General features: G+C 32.4%; 3 protein-coding genes across 3 annotated transcripts; 1 reads left to right on the forward strand and 2 right to left on the reverse strand.

Moving 5' to 3' along the window:
• Positions 1-730: 730 nt before the first annotated feature.
• LOC11428537 (root phototropism protein 3) lies at positions 731-4,311 on the forward strand. Its single transcript, XM_003593197.4, has 4 exons — positions 731-1,178; positions 1,289-1,358; positions 1,663-2,970; positions 3,595-4,311. Exons 1-4 carry the CDS (start codon positions 1,066-1,068, stop codon positions 4,159-4,161), a joined length of 2,058 nt encoding a protein of 685 aa, XP_003593245.1. The 5' UTR covers positions 731-1,065; the 3' UTR covers positions 4,162-4,311.
• Positions 4,312-7,759: 3,448 nt separating this feature from the next.
• Positions 7,760-11,453, reverse strand: LOC11430352 (transcription factor bHLH143). Its single transcript, XM_024776254.2, has 3 exons — positions 11,313-11,453; positions 10,083-10,416; positions 7,760-9,882 (listed from the first exon to the last, which is right to left on the reverse strand). The coding sequence occupies exon 3, from the start codon at positions 9,678-9,680 to the stop codon at positions 8,646-8,648; it is 1,035 nt and encodes a 344-aa protein (XP_024632022.1). The 5' UTR covers positions 9,681-9,882; positions 10,083-10,416; positions 11,313-11,453; the 3' UTR covers positions 7,760-8,645.
• Positions 11,454-16,851: 5,398 nt separating this feature from the next.
• On the reverse strand, positions 16,852-19,012 carry LOC11430753 (peptidyl-prolyl cis-trans isomerase FKBP12). The gene is made up of 5 exons (XM_003593202.4): positions 18,826-19,012; positions 18,630-18,663; positions 18,324-18,385; positions 17,770-17,822; positions 16,852-17,167 (listed from the first exon to the last, which is right to left on the reverse strand). Exons 1-5 carry the CDS (start codon positions 18,911-18,913, stop codon positions 17,066-17,068), a joined length of 339 nt encoding a protein of 112 aa, XP_003593250.1. The 5' UTR covers positions 18,914-19,012; the 3' UTR covers positions 16,852-17,065.
• Between the last annotated feature and the right edge of the window lie 214 nt (positions 19,013-19,226).

Raw genomic sequence — 19,226 nt, forward strand, 5'->3', positions numbered from 1 at the left:
GGTAGTTGAACCGATTTAAGCTAAAGATTTAAGGAGTTGGAAGTTGCGGGTTCAAGTTGAGACCGATGAAAAAAAAATATTAATCTTACAATTAATTACTAACATTGATCACTTAAAAAAGATACCTTGATCATTTACTAACATGATTAATAAATTAACTAAACTCTCCATTTAGATTATTTTCGCGAAATATGTTCAATTTTGATCGTTCAAATAACAAAACCATTTTTCATGTTAGCCCTTTTGTTCGGTTAACAACTACTCCATCCGTTCCAAATCATAAGTTACTTCGACCATTTCACACAAATTAAGAAATATAATTAATTTTGCATAGGAAAAAAGTTATGGATTTTTACAAAATTATCTTTCTTTGATTGTATGAGAGATAAGTTAAAGAATTTTAAGAAGATAAAATAAGAAATAGTTAATTGTATAATATAAAAAATAACATTCATCAGTATTGCTAAAACCAATTGCAATTTGTGACACCTTTCTTTTTTTCTAAAACAATCTATAATTTGGAACGAAGAAAATATTAGAGGTTGTCCATACTTTCACTCTCATTATTAATTAGTAATGAACTAAACCTATATAAGGCCAAGTGGCATATTTTTAATCATAAGAGGAATGTTTTTGTGACATAACAATATTGAATAACCAACTAAAAGAATAAAAAAAAGTGAGCTGAAAATGAAAAGACATGTATGGTGAGGCATAAAGACACTGAAACTGGCATTGTCCTTACTTATACAGTTATACATACATTTCTATCATCCAATCCAAATCTAATATACTCATAACTTCATTCACTGTTTAACTCATTAGCATTACTACTATATGCCCATTTCATCACAGCCTGTAACACCTCCAACAATTTTTTGTTCTATGTTTTAACAAGAAACCGACAATTCTTTAAGATAACTTAAAATACTTCCAACCATTCCATTCCATGTGTTTCTTCCTATTTTCACTCAATTTTATATATTTTTGGTTTTGATTCTTAGTTAAAGCTACTTTCCTTTTAGAACAGTACATTCTGTGTGAATCTAGTTTTATCCATCCAACATGTGGGAATCTGAGAGTGATTCAACTGCAAGACACAAATATGGAGATGGAATTCTCACTTCAAACAAACATGGTGTCAAGACTGAAGGATTTCTTCAAAGAGGTCACTCTTGGTATGTTTATTAAAATAGTTTAGTATTCTTTGAAATGATTTTAAGAATCTAGTATTTTTGAATGATGTCATTTAATATATGCTTAAAAATCTAGTATTATTTTAATGCAGGTATGTTGCAACTGATGTTCCAAGTGATTTTCTTGTTCAAATTGGTGAAGCTAACTTCCACTTGCATAAGGTACCTATCTAAATTTTGTTTCCTATAGTTTTCAATTTTTTCAAATTTCAATCTATGATTTTATAATTTATGGAGTTAAATATATTTTTAGTCTCTACAAAATTCACGATCTTTCAAGTTTATTCCCTGCAAAAAATTGTTGCATTTTAGCCTTTACAAAATTTTGTTGCATTTTAGCCTCTACAAAATTTTGTATGGATTAAAAACATATTTAATCATGTTTTTTATACTAAGAGATTAGGCACTAGTTAATTTGTACTACTGATGAATTATTTGTGTTCATTCTTTCCCTTTGTTGTGAAAGTATCCTCTTATATCTCGAAGTGGAAAGCTGAGTAGAATCATATACGAATCACGCGAACCGGATGTGAATAAGATAGTTATGGATGATATCCCTGGTGGATTTGAGGCATTTGAACTTGCAGCTAAATTCTGCTATGGAATTGCTGTTGATTTAACAGCGGGGAACATTTCTGGACTAAGATGTGCTGCTGAGTATCTAGAAATGACAGAAGATTTAGAAGAAGGGAATCTTATATTCAAAACAGAAGCATTTCTTAGCTATGTTGTTTTATCATCTTGGAGAGACTCTATAGTAGTGTTGAAAAGCTGTGAGAAGCTTTCACCGTGGTCGGAGAATCTTCAAATAGTTCGAAGATGCAGCGAGTCTATAGCTTGGAAAGCTTGTGCTAATCCAAAAGGGATAAAATGGTCCTACACTGGAAGAACATCATCAAAAATTTCAAGTCCAAGATGGAATAATAATGATATGAAAGATACAAGTCCAAGTAGGAATCAACTAGTTCCTCCTGATTGGTGGTTTGAAGATGTTTCAATCCTTCGGATTGATCACTTTGTTAGAGTCATTACTGCTATTAAGGTAAAGGGAATGAGATTTGAGTTAATTGGTGCTGCAATAATGCATTATGCAACTAAATGGCTACAAGAGTTGGTTAGTGAAACATCAATCACATTCGATGAAACGAGCAATTGCGGTAATAGTAATAGTAGTAGTAGTGGTAGCGGTAGCTGGATTAAAGGCGGCGGTGGACTTCACATGATTGTAGCAGGTGGAACTAGAGACGAAACTTCAAGTCTTCAAGCTAAAGAACAAAGGATGATAATTGAGAGTCTTATAAGCATTATTCCTCCTCAGAAGGATACTGTTTCGTGTACTTTCCTTCTTAGGCTTCTGAGAATGGCAATTATGTTAAAGGTTGCACCTGCATTGGTTACTGAATTAGAGAAAAGGGTTGGAATGCAATTTGAGCAAGCTACACTTGCTGATCTATTAATTCCTTGTTATAATAAAGGAGAGACAATGATGTATGATGTTGATCTTGTTATGAGGCTGCTTGAGCATTTTCTTGTACAAGAAGTGACTGAAAATTCTAGTCCGAAAAGACAGTCATTTTCTGAGAAACATATGGGATTGGGATGTAACCTTAATGCTAAAGCAAGAGTAGCAAGACTTGTTGACAGTTATCTTACAGAGGTTTCAAGAGATAGAAACCTTTCATTGACAAAGTTTCAGGTACTTGCTGAAGCTTTGCCTGAATCAGCTAGAACCTGTGATGATGGACTTTATAGAGCTATTGATTCCTATCTTAAGGTAATTACTTTCTGTTTCTAGGATTTGCTTATTTACCTTTGGCTTTTCAATGGTTTTATGTCATCTAGAGTTACACATTTGGTTTGGTAAAAAAAATGGTTGATCTTATTTTAAGTAGATAAATATACATAGAAAGTTAACTCATAGTCACATAATTTACTGCGGCCAAACGTGAATTGGTTTGCGAGTAGCAATTTGCAGTACTTTTTCAAATTGGTTCGCACTTAATATCCATTATATGGAAATGAGTAGATGAAAAGCAAAGAGTGAAATACCAATTTGCCTTTGCAATTGTAGAGATCGGACAATTTAGTTTTTGAAATTTGATGGAATTTCAAAATAATTCTTGAAATTGGAGATTCTCGATGAAATTAATTTCTGTTGAGTAATTTTAGTAACTAAATTGACCGACTCAAAAGGAATAATGTGGTCGAGGATTCTCAATTCAAAGACTATTTTATAGACTAAGTTGACAATATCGTATTATTTTAGGGACAACTTTGGTGATTCACTCAAATATTAGGATCAAAAGTATATTGATGATGAATGTATGGTAGCTCAGCTTAAATTTTATTACATTAGATTTCTGCTGCTGGATTTCTTATCAGTGAAGTAAACTAACAGGCACATCCAACACTTTCTGAGCATGAAAGGAAGCGACTCTGCCGCGTAATGGATTGCCAGAAACTCTCAATTGATGCATGCATGCATGCTGCACAAAATGAAAGGCTTCCATTGAGGGTAGTTGTGCAAGTCCTATTTGCAGAACAGGTAAAGATAAGTACTGCACTATCCAACCCTTCTTTGAAAGATGTTGAATCCTTTACTCAACCAATGGTTACAAACCGAAAAACACTTCTCGAGGCGACACCACAATCATTCCAAGAAGGATGGACAACTGCTAAAAAAGATGTCAACACACTAAAGTTTGAGCTGGAGAGTGTGAAAGCTAAGTACTTAGAGCTTCAAAATGATATGGAAAATTTGCAGAAACAATTTGATAAGATGTTAAAGCAGAAGCATACTTCAGCTTGGAGTAGTGGATGGAAGAAACTGAGCAAACTTACAAAGATAACAAATGTACAAAATGTACAAAATCATGATCATGATAATTCACCTCATAGCAATATTCCAGCTGCTCCAGAACAGAACAGAAAAACTACTAGAAGATGGAGAAATTCAATATCTTGATTCCTATAAGATAAGAAAATCTTAATTGATTCTAGCTAAATTGTAATTTGTTATCAAGTCAATCACTTTTTTCAAGTATGAATTTTATTGACACTTCAATCATTAAATTGATTTTGATATATTATATGTAATCTTTTAAATGTCTCTTAATTTTATCTTCGTTGTTTTCATTTCTAAGTAACAGATTCAACTAGTGAAAAGGGAGAACAGTAACAAAATATTTATAGATGATGTCTTTTATTCTGAGTCCAAAGAGCAAAGAAAGAAACATGATTTGATATTTCAACATAAAATCATGTGACCATGCATAAATAAATAGATAGTGATACAGTTGTCATGTGACATGATAAGAGCCTTCTATACTAGTAATTACATTGAATTATGTAAATTTTTCAAATTATTAACTGTGTTGGTGTCCATGTCGTATCCAGTGTCCGTGTCTGTATCCGTGCTTCATAGCATACCACACATTACAACATTTTATGCTAGTATTCATGTTTTTCCGTATTGCTGATATTATCACTCAGCTGACACTTGATAGATATATGACTTTATTTGTTCAAGGGAATATGAAAGATTTTGTTAATTTTTTGATAATGTGAATATGAATGATTTGTAGGCCTTCAAATTAATAAGATACTAGTGATGATGAGCTTCCAGAAGCTGTCACTGCAGTGTTTATGGTCATCTCAATGTCAAATGCTTAATAATTGCAAGTTGTGTTTGCTAAGGAGACGACATGAACTTAATTTTTGGTATTGTTTATTCTTAATTCAATTTCTCCAAAAATTACCAAAACAAAGTTCGAATATATGCCGTGAATGAAAGTTGGTTCAGATGATAAGAAGTTAGTTTATATTCCGCAAAAAAATAGATTTAACTTGTATCACGGCATGAGAATCTATTTAATAAATGATCTATAAATATTTTAGCCAATGATATTTAAACATTGAATGTCTCCTTTTCCAGACTCAACTTACCTAACTTTTTTTTCTATATAAAATAAAAATGAATATATGCCTAAAACATCATTGTAGACTAGACTTGTAGTGCCCCCAATTAATAGCATATTTAGTTCAGATCCGCTATGTATGTTTTTCTTGGATTTTATTTTATATAAAGGTATTTTCTCTGGATTATAATATATAGTCACAGATGGTATTTTTCTCTTTAACTTGTCATAAAATTAATTCAAAAAGTACGATACTATTTTCTCCTTTCGAAATTGTGGATGTTAATAAAGCTGGAAGAGATGAAAAAAGTTCTTTAAAAAATAAAAAAATTCTCCTCTTCACCCAACACATTTCGCTCGAGCCTTGCACATTTTTCAAATATGATCTTGCGTGAGTTAAGTCACGCAACGTCACTTAACACACGCACCTCACAAGCTCTGCGTGACTTAAGTCACGCCCAACTGATCATATGCGCGAGTTAACTTGCGCAAGTTGCCCGGTGGTAAAAACTGAAGCACAAACGTTTCTTGGACGGTAGTCAATGGTTTTGATTGATTTTTACACGTTTTTCTTAAGTTTTTCACACGTTTTTGGACCTCATTAAGTGCTATATACCTTATACCACCTATAAAAACCCTCACATACTTCCTCTTTTCCTCACATTTTCTCATCCCACTCTCTCCCCCTCTTTCTCTTCTTCTTCTTCTTCTTTGTTTCTATAGTCTCTATGGTCTTTATACCCCTTTAGATAAATACCGGTGACTTTTGGGGGAAGTAGTGGTCCGTTAGGTTGGGAAAAAAGACATCATCCCTTGAGGTAAAATTAGGTTTGCTTCCTTTTACTTCCAAAATCTTTTTACCGTGGGTAAAAAGAATCATCATGGGGTATAAAAGGAACCAAATTTAAATTTAACTCAAGGGGTCTTGATGTCATTTTCTCCAACAGGACGGATCACTATTTTCCCCAACAGAAGGGTAAAATATATGTATTATATATTGTAATGTTTGAATCATATTAATAAAATGAGAATTATATTTATTAATTTTATTTTTTATTTGTATTTATTTTCGCATTTATTTTATGCTTATGCTTATGTATTGAATAAATAAATATTGAATAAATAAAATCGAATTTATTTTCTAATTTTGTATTTAATGAATAAATAAATTAGAATGAAAATTGAATTAGTATAAAATTGAATTTATTTTAAGTGCATAAATAAATTAGAATAAAGTGACTAAATAATTTAGAATAAAATAAAATGAAATAGAATTTATGTTTAGACTTTGCGCCATATTGAATAAATAAAATAATTTATTGAATCATATTGAATAAATAAAATATTTTAGACTTTGCGCTATATTGAATAAAGTAAATAAAATAATTTATTGAATCATATTAAATAAATAAAAAAAAGTAGGCACTTTGCGCCATTTAACGTTCGCACTGGTTTACACTTGCGCCACTTAACATGCGCTACACTATTTAACTTGCGCACAAGTTTACACTTGCGCTAATTAACTAGTGTATGTGCATGATTGCAAGATGCGCTGGGTGAAGAGCAAAATTCAAAAAATAAAGTCTGCTACTATTCACGCTTTAAATTCGGTGTTTAATACCGTTGCTTTTTGTCAACAAATGAGCAAAATGTGGACATAAAATAAAAGAGAAATGATATTTGTACAACCACTTTCTGACAATTTTTTGACAACTTTCTCTCTCATACTCACATTATACTCTTATTCTCTCTCTTCCTTTTTCTCTCACCATTGTTTTTGACCAATGAAAAGAGAGAAAAAAGAAGTTGTCACATAAATTGTCTCATTTGATTGTTCAAATAACATTACTCAAAATAAAAAGTTAGCTAGAAGGCCAAAGTTGCCTACATCAGAATTGTTAATATCAACTATGAGGGGCCTTAATTAAATAAATTAATATTTTCATAAAAATACATTTCACTTTCGAAATGATGGAGGCTAATCTAAGCAAATGCCACACATCACAAATTTTGTTCAACAATAATTTTTACAGGCACCACTTACTTTTATATTTGAAGTGTCGACAACATGACAATGAAAATGAACAACCCTTTTTATTTTGGTGCAAAAATGAACAATCCTTTATTTCCCTTCTTTTTTTGTTAAATAAAGGTTTACCAATGCTTGAATGAAAGAGTTAATTTACATGTAAATGTTGTTAATTATCTTTCAAAAAAAAATGTAAATGTTGTTAATTAGTTATTCACAATAATTTTTTTATCAGTAGGAATCGAATGTTGAAGTTAGTCCATTTTCAAAATTCATAATTATCATGTATCTTCATTAGAAAGCTTAGCACGTAATGTCATTCATTCACAACATTCTCTATAAAGTCACGCCCTTGTTTTGTCACTCTTAATCACCTTTATGTTTCTACGAGAATGATCAACACAAGTCATTAGCGCATCCTTAAAATCATCTCTTGCAAAACTTTGTCCAATTCTCATTTATAATCAATCATATTTTTAGGCAACTTAAACATCGGATACTTAGATTTTGTTATGTAACATCCGGTAATAGAATGACTAATGTTCAATATTTGAGAAAGATAAGGAACGAAAACGAATAAAAAAAATAAATGACCAAAATAAATATTTGGTAAAAGATAAAAGACGAAAAATATATTTAAGCCAAAATGTAAACTTGAGTCGTCAAAATAGTACACAATCACACAATGAAAGCTAGAATAGACCACCATCCCAACATGGACACTCCAATTATTCACACAATCAGATCACTCATCCAACAAAAAACATACATAATAACATCATGAAAATGAAACCTGAAATAGATTACTCAACAGACAAACACACCTCTCAATGACAACGTAGAAAATGGAATTGCCTATGATTCCACCCACAACACGTAAAACAAAGTAACCTTAAACTATAAATAAATGTCATATTCAACAAAAGGGTCCCATCAACTCATGATGAAATCAAACACCACGCTCCACATTCAACCTCAAGCACTAGCCAACATCAGAAACTTTCTTGTGCCACTTTAGAGTCTACTCCAATATGTGATTTGCGTGCAAACTTTGATTGAAGAGAGGACAAAAGCATACAATCCAGAATGAAAAGGAGGGTGGAAAGTGGGACCCCAGGTTACCTAACGCGCATGCATATAATCACAAACAAATTTCAACATTTGTTTAGGGAAATTAAAGTAAGTGTCATCATTTACAGCACACCCATCCACTAACCACTCTTCTGTCTATTCAATCTTTGCCCTTTAATATCCCAAAGCTAAAAGATATAAAGTTTTGGTCAACAATTTGAAATCCCAAATCCAATTTTTCTTCATTTGCATTTTACTACAGTGCCAAAGTACAGTACTTGCAGTACTGATATATTTTACCACTTTATTTCTAAAACATAAATATACCTTGAGAATGAGGATAACAGAAGAAAGCATCCTAAGTTCAGACTTACCATGCAACAAAGTTAACAACACAACACAACCAATACCACCTTTTCGATGGCATATTATTTAGTGATATTTCACCCCAAGCATGCCGGTTTGGGACATCAAAGATTTTAAGTAATCAATAGTTTCATCGATGACTAGCAGTGGATGCTTTCCTTTTGCTCCAGGAGTTAACTTCTCGAGAATTCTCAATGTTTCACGGATTTTATCCTTTTTCAATTGAATATCACCAACTGCTGCTGAATTATCTTCAGTTTGTCTGGCAAAATACATTTGGCCATCAGAATGCTTTGATTCGGCATCCCTGACACATTCACACGGTTCATTTAGTCTTACTGAACTAGCACTGTCTACGAGTGGTGATAATTTTGTGTACCCACCATCAATCAACTTGTGCCTTTTGTTTGGCCAATCAGAGCTAGCAGTATCCTCCTCTGTGTCCTCGATTTGTTCTTGTATCAAATAAGTCCTTTCATCAGCCAATGGAGAATGGCCTGTACTTGTTACCTCATCATCGTCATCAGAGTCATAATCATCAGAACACAGCAATGCATTGATTTCTTCTGTGTCTTCATGCATTTCACTTTCTTCGTTAACAACATGATCCTGCTCTGACTCTTCAGGCAAACTGTATTTCGGTAAATGTTTTTGACCGAAATTAGTTGCATGTCTTTCCTGATTTACATCATAAGCTTGAGTGAATTGTGTGGTAGTAACAATTGGACTCTGAACAAGTGGGAAGACAGGGCTATAAAACAACCTTGTCTTCTTATCAGACCGGTCAAAGATAATAAATTTCTTCTGCAAAAATGCAGGATTCGCATTTTGCATAGCCATGTTATTTGCTTTCAAACATGGTTCTGTTTTGGGATCCTGAAGGAACCCTTGCTCTTCATTGGTCTGATCAGTCAGCAGGCTTGGGGTAGCAGGAGCTGTGAATCCTGGAAATGCACCGACATCGGGAAAAGTGCATGTACTAGGAGTAGGATATGCCGAATAACCACACAAACTGGGATCCGACATGCGGGCGCCATTGGAATAAAGTGACGGCCAGGCCACAGGCTGTGGGCAAGGCCAAGACTCGTGGGCCTTAACCATCCAACCAGAAAGAAAAAAAGATCCTAAAGAACAATATATCAATCGCTCAACGCTTTGGTTCTTTGATATGGGATCTTCAATAACTTGCTTCTTCTCTTCGTAACAAATGACAGAAAAAGAAAACTACAAATTCCAGCTTTAAGAAAAAATGAATGCAGAACAGTTAAGTGATAGGCTTAAGCAATTGACGGAAGTACTCAGCCTGCAAAGAGTTCGAAGATAACATTCATCATACATGAGCTCATAAAATTATCACACTGACACAACTGTTAACAAACAACCTTTAGAAAAATTATACATGAATAAAAACTTTCATTAAACAGCTACCTTAATAATCATGTCAAGAATTATTAAAAAAAACAAAAATTGGAAAATACCAAGTATTAGCAACACATTACTAACCTGACAATCTTGCAAAGGTTGAAAGCATGCTATCACTCTAACAATTATTGTTGGTTCACCTTCAATGCCATTACAATGTTTTAATGCCCGAAATCCTTTTTGGCTTGCTGCTCGGCCTACCATAACTTTTGATTCTTACCAAACTACTCGGTTAATCTAAACGCGATGGACACACCACGAGAATGATGATCTAGAGAATAACTTTACAGTATAAATTCAAGCGTACAACTTGGCGGAATACATCAACTAAAAGACCCAACCAACGCATGCTGATTTGTTCTTGTGTTCGTTGAGATGTCCAGAATCACTTATGTTATGCCCTCCACAAGTTTTTCTGAAACAAGATTAAATAATCCAAATGAAAATTCATTTCTGCAGATAATAATGATAAAGAAAGTGTAATGCTAATAGAAACCAAAATCCCTCAAAATTAAAGTAAAACATTTTGAATAAGAAAATACTAATAACTAATGTAACAAACAAGGCTTTAAATCCGCAATTGCGTAAAATTGCAGTCAAATACAACTGCAGCCACAATTGTGGTCGCGGAAACAAAAAACATCGCAGCTGCAGACCAAATTTTAAAACCTTGGTGACAATACAAAAACTCATTGCAGCATCCAACACAACCATTCATTTTTTTTTTCTTCCAAAAAAACCTGCAGAAGAAGCCTCACCTTTTTTCTAATTTTCTTATTCAAATTGAAGAGAAGCTCATTTTGGCTTAACAAGGGCCACTGTAAGATATCTAAAGAGAAAGCTCACATAGGGCCTGTTTGGATTGGCATATTTGAGTTTATCATAAGCACTTGTAGACTGTTTGAGAAAACTTATGACATGTACATAAGTTATTTTCAGCTTATTTTCACAAGTTCTCCAAGATAGCTTCCGAAAACAGCTTATAGCTTTTACGAAATAATTTAACTTTTGCTATCAAAATAGCTTATATATAAGCACTTATCAAGCTATAAGCTGCAGATTAAGCAGTTTATCCAAACAGGACATAAACCCAGTAAGATTATTGCTCAGTTTCTTAATTTAGTTCCTGAAATTCCTAATATTTTGTAATTAATATTAAATTAATCTAGAATTGTGAAATTCCATGGAAACCAAACAATAAAAAAGATAAAAGAATAAAAATAATAACATGAAATCATCTTCTATTACCTTGCAATTTGAAAAATTGAGAAAGCGAAAAAAAAAAGATGAATGAGTTATGAAAAGACTTACAGATGGAATGGAAAGAGAGAGAGTGAGGAAGTGCGCGTGCTTGCGAGAAGAATGAATAATTTAGAAAATGTCCAAAAGAGGTACTGCTAATTCAGCATGCTCACATTATATACACAACCAAATCTCCCTTTTACCCTTCATTTCCACCTAAAATACTTGTAAACAATAATCATCTACTACTACTATAATATTATTCCCTCAAAAATATAAAAAAAATCGTCTATTATTCTTCATTTATATATAAATAAATCAACTGCTCATCGTATCATTCCAAATTTTAAATGAGTTTTTGTATAAAATATTCATAATATTACAATAATCTCTTAAAAAATAAATTAGAATTTTGTAATAAAGCATAAATTGAATATGAATTTTTATATTTTTGACGTTTAAAATTTTATATTTAGTGCAAAAATTATCTTTTTTTTTTTTGGAGATTCTTATGATATTCTTTTTTGGCTTTAACTGGTTCCTAGAAAAAGAATCTTAATTATGGTATTCTTTTTCGACGTTAGTTATGTAAAGTTTAACAAAAAAATATTTCCATCACGAATTGAACTTGATCATTATGTTAATCACGAATATTTATAATGTAAAAAGTGGTTAACGATACGTTAATGATGAATATTTATAATTTTATTTAAAGTTTGTCATTAATATACTGTCAACCTCTCATTTCTCTCATGTTTCTTTTCTTAATATTTAGTTTCACTTTTGTGTTAATCTTATCGATATGGGGCTTGTGTTTTGAAAGGAAATGTCAAACACAATAAGGGGAAAAAAACTTTTGTTGTCAATGTTTTCTCATATACAAGACCATATAGTAATATCATTGTTTAACTTAAAATATTGATTTTGTTCAAAATGAACTTAAAACATTAATAAATGGGTAATTTGGAAACAATCACACATAAAAATTACACCGAAAATGATAAAATAAGTGACAGAGCTAGTATTATCTGTTTTCCTCAAGTGTTATTTTAGGCATCGCCTATTTAGTTTGGACAATATATAAAAAAAGAGTTAGTAATATACACTCATATATTAAATATTTTTATGGAAAAAGCTAAAATAGAATTTATTAAGATAGCAATGAATTTTAACCAGCACAAGGAGTGTTAGGCTAGGAGTCTTACGGTAGCAACAAACAAAGGATGATGGGAATGGAGAATCCATACACCCGTGAAAATAAAGAAAAATCCAAAAACTTATAGAAAACGTCTCCTAACAAAGAGCTATCTTCGAAATCAATAAATAGAAACATCAAAACAAAGCTAACACCACGTTCAACGAAACAACATAAAAAAAAATCCTCAAGCATCGTCACAACTGCCACAAAAACAACTTCTACCACCCACATTCCGTTGCTCACACACAACCTCTGAACACCAACTTAAAAACCTACACCACAACCAATAACCTTTGAAAAACAGCCGGGAAAAAACCCTAAACACCACCATTAGCTCTCCTAAGCACCTTCATCCAAAACAAACCTCATAAACAACCGCAAAAGCCAACCAAAAATCCTTGTACCATCACCAAAAAGCACTACAAACACCACCACAAAAATCAACACCATCACCATCACCAAAACTACCATTGAACACCACAAAAATCACCATTAACCCTCACCTAAAAGCAACATCAGCCACCACACGTAGCACCACCCAAAACCGCCATAAGCATCACCACCAAAAACCACCACGAGCCCCGCCACAAAAGACCCAAAATCAATACCACCAAGAAAACCACCATGAAGTACCACAAACCAACACAACCAAAGATCCATCGAAACCATATAAGTTCATAAGCGAACCTAGATATGACTCATCACCACCATCATGACCGATCAATCACCACCTATGTTGCGAGCAGACATAACCTCCACCACAACCAAGAGAGAAAAGAAATCAAATAGTCTGAGACCCACAAAAACCAAACAACCACCGACAAGCATCCAACGACACACCACAAAATCCACCAACGTCTCAGCCAAACGAAACAAATAAAAAACACCAAAAACACAAACCAACCTTTACGACGATAGAGAGCAACCGCACGTCGGAAAGGTATGGTGAAGTGGCGGATTTGAAATTTGTGTGAGGAAGAAAGGAGTACGCCGGTTCTAGGTTTACCAAAAAATATACACTCATATAAATAAATATATCAAATTTATTTCCTATTATGAATTTATAACAACCTTGATTAACAACACACAAAGTTGCTTTTGAAAAGAATGGACCAATGTCCTCATTCATTCTCAATCTTATGCGCAGACAAGGAAAAAAAAAGAGTTTGCTTGAAAATGAATTGATGTTTTATTACTGAAAAAGATAAATTGATATTTTGTGGCCCTGATTAATTAATGTGACTATCAAAGCATGAGGATACTTATCATACAGTTGAATTATTCATAATTATAATTGATGATAAATTGATAATAACATTTTTTTTCTTTTTTGAAGGAATGATGATAATAACATTGGTGAAACAGAAGTATCAGTTAAGAGACATATACATGTGCAATTTACTCACACAGATACTCATTAGCAACCTAATTTGTTCTTAATTAGCACAGTAGCAATTGAAATTCAACCAACTTAAGGGCCCAATTGCCCCCACTTAAAGTAAGTACATTAGCACGAGGTACATGGAATGAATCATGTAATACATCTGACAAATAAAAATAAAGAGAGAATTATGCAAAATGCTACATCCATCAATTGCAACACCCATTTTAAACCCACTAACTACAATCATACAGTCTAATATATTACACCCGTGCATTTGTTCAAAAGCTAAAAGAAGGATATAAAGACTTGAAAATTTAAAAGAGAGCAATAATTTATGTATAATATGTGAATTATATGCATATGGTGCTATGCTACACCATTTTGCTTGGAGTGGAAGAGGACACAAACACCAAATACCATAAATGTATGATGAGGTCTTCCCTTTCGGTTACAACTATACCAAAGTGCGGTTGGATTTCAGAGACTAAAATGCTTGAATTCAGGGATTCCCTTTAACCCTTTTATCATCAATATTCACTAAAGAACATTATGGACTTGATTGCTTTCTGATTTTTTTTTTCTTTTTTAAAGACAAAGGTAAATTAAATGCATGCCCTTTTGCCTCCTCTACATTTTCTCCTTTGAATGAGCTTTATCAGAAGCACCAAGAGTAGTAGTTGGCCACAAAATAGATTTGTGAGCAAACTATATGATGACTATTATACTATACAAGATCTTCTTTGTTCTGAAATATACACTGCCTTAAACCCAAATTTTAGATATGTATTCAAGTTCAAACAAACTCTTGCCAAAAATATAAATCCGGGCGGTATACATAAATGAATTGTCAAAAATGGTTATTCTATAGAAAAGATGTGAGCCTTTTGTGATGCATAAGTTAGCTTAATTAATCCCTAAAAAAAGTTATAGATTAAAGGTTTTTTTCTAGATTACCTTTAAAGAATGGTGGATAATTTAACTGCACTTTTTTTTTTTCAGGAAAAAACCTAGTCCCTATTTTCAATAATGGAAGAAAAACTATGAATGAGATTTTTTCTCAGGCAACTAAATTAACTCGATTCATTTATCAAATAGTCATAAGACAAAATGGAATATTATAGACAATTTGACAAATAGCATAGGACAATGTCACTCTAGTTCACAAATGAGTTATATTGTTTGCTTGCCTTCGGATAAAAGTTATAGTAAAGTTTGGAAAACAACGAATAACAGTTTTAAAACCACATAAAATAGCATCAAACTCTAACTTAAGACTAGGATACCCACTATGTCATCCAACAACTACCAAATTCATAAGCAAGAGAAGAGCTTGCATTAAACCCCATGCTTCAGCCTTTTGAAAATTTGGTTGACCAGTTTTCCATGTTGTCTCCGCACATATGAATTTGTCTTTGTCATCTCTAACACAGATTTTATCTTTGAAGATTGTTGCGCCCAAATTACATTTTACTTCCCCTAGCATCAGAACAATGTTGTAGTTCCTCAGACGTGACCCTCTCGGCTTGTTGCACGATTTCTGCTTACTGCACTCGTTTTAGCCTCATTAATTAGCACATAATCTTCACGGGCAGCCTGGACATTCAGACCGCACGCATGACTTCCTCCACCTGCAAATTTCTGCTATCGCACACACGCCGTGTATGGTAAAAAACCTCTAGAGTGTTTATGTAACATTTCTATCATTATGCCCAAGGTTTATATAACTAAAAAATACGGGAGCTAGAGATTTATATAGGCAATTATGAATTAGAATTTTTTGTATTTGGTTATTGTTAACATTTTATATAGTATTTTCACTAATACTTATATGTTATTTATTACTAACTATATTGTACATATTATATATAACAAACTACCTATATATTATATGTATGAAGTTTTATATTTATAAAAATGATAATTCTTCTCCGTGCGTTGGTGTTGCACGGTTGTTAAAACTAGTAAACAACATACAAAAGAGTTATTTCATATCTAGCTTGAAGCTTATACTTTTAGCATTGTCATCTGAAGAGAGTTGGTGTAACATCAAACCTCTAGTACAATTTGATACCTTTTGTAACTCAAGGATTACACAACAATGTATACTGCTCCACTATATGTATACCTTTTGTAAACTACTCCACTGCTTTGTTCATTCCATTTAGAATCTAGGAGTTCATCATATTAAGTTATTATGGACTTCTTTTCTCGAATTTTTAGGATAATTTGTTTCTTGCTATGGTCTTAACCATCATAATTACTGACCAAAAAGTTTATTAAAAATAAACCATTAACATTGTTTTGTTTCACATCAAAATAGAAACTATGGATAAATAAGAGACTTATCAACCATCAAAGTAAAGAACTTCGTGAGACAAAATATCAACGTCTGAAATAAAACCGTGTCAAAATGGCAAACTCTTATGTGAGAATTGCATGACAAATTGACAACTAAGCCTAGATACAAGACAAGGTGCTGAGGTTTCCCACAACAATAAGCCCTTCATATATGTACAAGGGGTGTTTGGGTAGTTTACTTTCTAGTTTTTGCCTTTTAGAAAAGCTCCTTAAAGAGCTTAAACAAAACCTTATTCCAAGAACTTCTTTATAGTAGCAAAATAGATCTATTCTATATGGATAATTTGAGTATAGAACAAATAGATGTATTAAACTCATATACATATTGGATGGTTCCTTATATAGTAGCGCTCTCAAAAGAGCTTATGAGCAGGTATCATCCAAACACACTAAGCTTATCAAAATGCAACTTTTCACATAATAATTTCTAGGAAAAATATATTTTCTTGTACGCTCTTCTACATAATCTTCATCCAATATAGACTTCAGTAATAATTCTATTAATTAACAAATATGGGGACAAGATAATTAAGTTGGGATTATTGACCAAGAAATAAAAAAATATATATATAATATCTTTAGGATCCACAAAAACGATATAAACTGAAGACTTTTACTCGGAAGCAGAAACCAAGACCATGCATTGCCAAATAATATTGATCAACAAATTGATAAAGAAACAGGGAAGATATATAGTAAACACTACAAAATATTAATATTGGAGAGTTTGAGATCAGTGGAATTTTATTAAGTATTCAAGTTCAACATATCAACCACTGCAGATATCACTCAAAGTGCAGGGGTAGCATTATACATGTCCACAGAAATGTAGGATACTCAACTCATAATAATAATTTACCGAATGACAAACTAAAGAGGTTTTCATTCTGCACTCAAGACCTCAATCTCAAACTCCAAGACAGAGTTGGGTTGTATTCCCCAAGCAGGAAAGCCACTAGCACCATAAGCATAATCAGGAGAGCACTGCAAGAATATCAACATGGTCAATAACAGGGATTAATCAAACTGGCAACTATTTAACAAAGTATCGACTAGCTTTTAAAATTGCAAAAATTTATAAACTAGACATGCTCAATAATAAGTGGATAGAATTGAGTTAACAATTGAGTTGATAGAATTTAATACAATTCGAATAACTGAATAAGTGGATTTTCACCTTGTATGTGTGTGAGTAAAAACAAACAGCAAAGGAAATTCGCCATATTAAGGTCATGTTTGGATGCGCAGTTCAATTAAGGGATATACCATAAACACTTATCACAGAAATGCTTATGTATAAGCGATTTCTATAATAAAGTATAAAATAAAGTCATTATTTTCTTATAAGCTATAAGTTGTTTTCATAAAAAGTCAAATTGTTTTCGTATAAGCTATAAAATGTTTTCATAAACTATTCTAAAGAGTTTATAAAAATAAGCTAAAAGAGTTTATGGACATGAATGTGATAAACTATTTTCACAAACTCTCTCAAACATTATCACAAATGTTTATGTTAGTATCCAATTCAATCAAGCCCTAAGAGGCAACAAGTTATAAAAAGTAAGAGCAGAGAATAGATATTATACCCGAAGACGAGCAACTTCTCCGATTTGCATGCCAATGACACCTTCATCCCATCCTAAACAGACAGATGGTTGGAATAAATCATATAGTGAATGAGTTGTCAACACGTCTAAATGTACATTGCAGCATTATCATGTGTAAAGAAACTAGGAATAAAGTAAAAGTACTAATATTAACACTAATTAGTTATCATAATAATAATAATGTACAAGTATAATTTTCATGCATTGTTAGTGTGAACAGTTTTACCCTGTCAACAATCATACTTGTGAGATTTAGAAGTAGTTATGATAAAAGTCAAATGTTTCTATTGATCAAGACAGTTATGATTAACCGATAGTGTAAAAACTCTACACTGATAGTAGTGTGTATGTATTAAAATTGAACCATAATGTTATAAGGGTTATGTTAACAAGTGCCCTAGTTAAAATTCAAAAAAGGAAAAATTGTTAAATTTCATGTAGAATGCACAATTTCTAAGATAAAATTACTACTTTAAGCTTCTTATCAAGTGTCCTTAGGGCACTTGTTAACATAACCCAGGTTATAATAGTACCTTTGATGACAGAACCTTTGCCGATTTTGAAAGTGAATGGATTCTGGCCAGGATCTTTTGTACTGTAAGAAAGTAAATGAATGAACACAATATTATTATAGAAAAGTAACAAAATATAAAATAAAAAAAGTGGAAGGAGTCTACAAGTTCCAACTCAATTGACAAAAATGCCGAAGCTGGACATCACGACCGGGGGTTTGAACCCCGGCTCCTCCATTTGTAATTGTGTGTGCAATTTCAATGTTTATTTGTCATTTTGTCTATCTATCTAAAAATATGAAGGAAAATGGTAAACGTGTAACTAACCTCCAGAACTTCTGAGAAAGGTCACGGTTTTTCCCTGTTCATCATCATCACAATCAAAAACAATTAGCGCATGAATCAATAAATCAAAGCCAAACAAAGAACGAGTGGATCTAATTAAATTAAATTATAAAGGGTAATTAAAATGAAAAATAAGAAATGGGGTTTTTGGTTTTTAGGGTTTAGAGAGAGTGCGCACCGTATCCGGTGCAGTGGACAGTAACGTTTTGACCAGGAGTTGGCTTAGGACCGTTTCCAGGTCGAACGATTTGCTTCTCAACTCCCATCTTTCTTCTTCTTCTTCTTCTTCCTTCTTTCACTCGATTGATCTTATGCAGCTACTTCTACTCTGATCTGATTTCTTTTCTATTCACTTATAAACGAAAAAGAAGTAATATTTATTTTCTTTTTAAGGAGAAAAAGGAGTAATACTCATTTTGATCTTAAATGTGAATATAAGACATTCGATTGATACTCATTTTTAAAAATAGTTTTACGTGTAATAGATGTGATCATGAGTTTAACTCAGTTAGTATGAACAATGCATAAAATATATATGGAGTTCAAACTGCGGCCACCAAAAAAAAAATACTATAGTTA

This window comes from Medicago truncatula, chromosome 2, assembly GCF_003473485.1.
Source record: "Medicago truncatula cultivar Jemalong A17 chromosome 2, MtrunA17r5.0-ANR, whole genome shotgun sequence".
NCBI lineage: Eukaryota > Viridiplantae > Streptophyta > Magnoliopsida > Fabales > Fabaceae > Medicago > Medicago truncatula.

Excerpts from the sequence above, each read along its gene's own strand:
- LOC11428537 (XM_003593197.4), top strand. The coding sequence starts at position 1,066 with ATGTGGGAATCTGAGAGTGATTCAACTGCAAGACACAAATATGGAGAT. Across the intron at positions 1,359-1,662 it reads CTAACTTCCACTTGCATAAG|TATCCTCTTATATCTCGAAG; the intron begins GTACCTATCTAA and ends TTGTTGTGAAAG. Across the intron at positions 2,971-3,594 it reads CTATTGATTCCTATCTTAAG|GCACATCCAACACTTTCTGA; the intron begins GTAATTACTTTC and ends GTAAACTAACAG.
- LOC11430352 (XM_024776254.2), bottom strand. The coding sequence starts at position 9,680 with ATGGTTAAGGCCCACGAGTCTTGGCCTTGCCCACAGCCTGTGGCCTGG.
- LOC11430753 (XM_003593202.4), bottom strand. The coding sequence starts at position 18,913 with ATGGGAGTTGAGAAGCAAATCGTTCGACCTGGAAACGGTCCTAAGCCA. Across the intron at positions 18,664-18,825 it reads TGTCCACTGCACCGGATACG|GGAAAAACCGTGACCTTTCT; the intron begins GTGCGCACTCTC and ends GATGATGAACAG. Across the intron at positions 18,386-18,629 it reads CTTTCTCAGAAGTTCTGGAG|TACAAAAGATCCTGGCCAGA; the intron begins GTTAGTTACACG and ends ACTTTCTTACAG.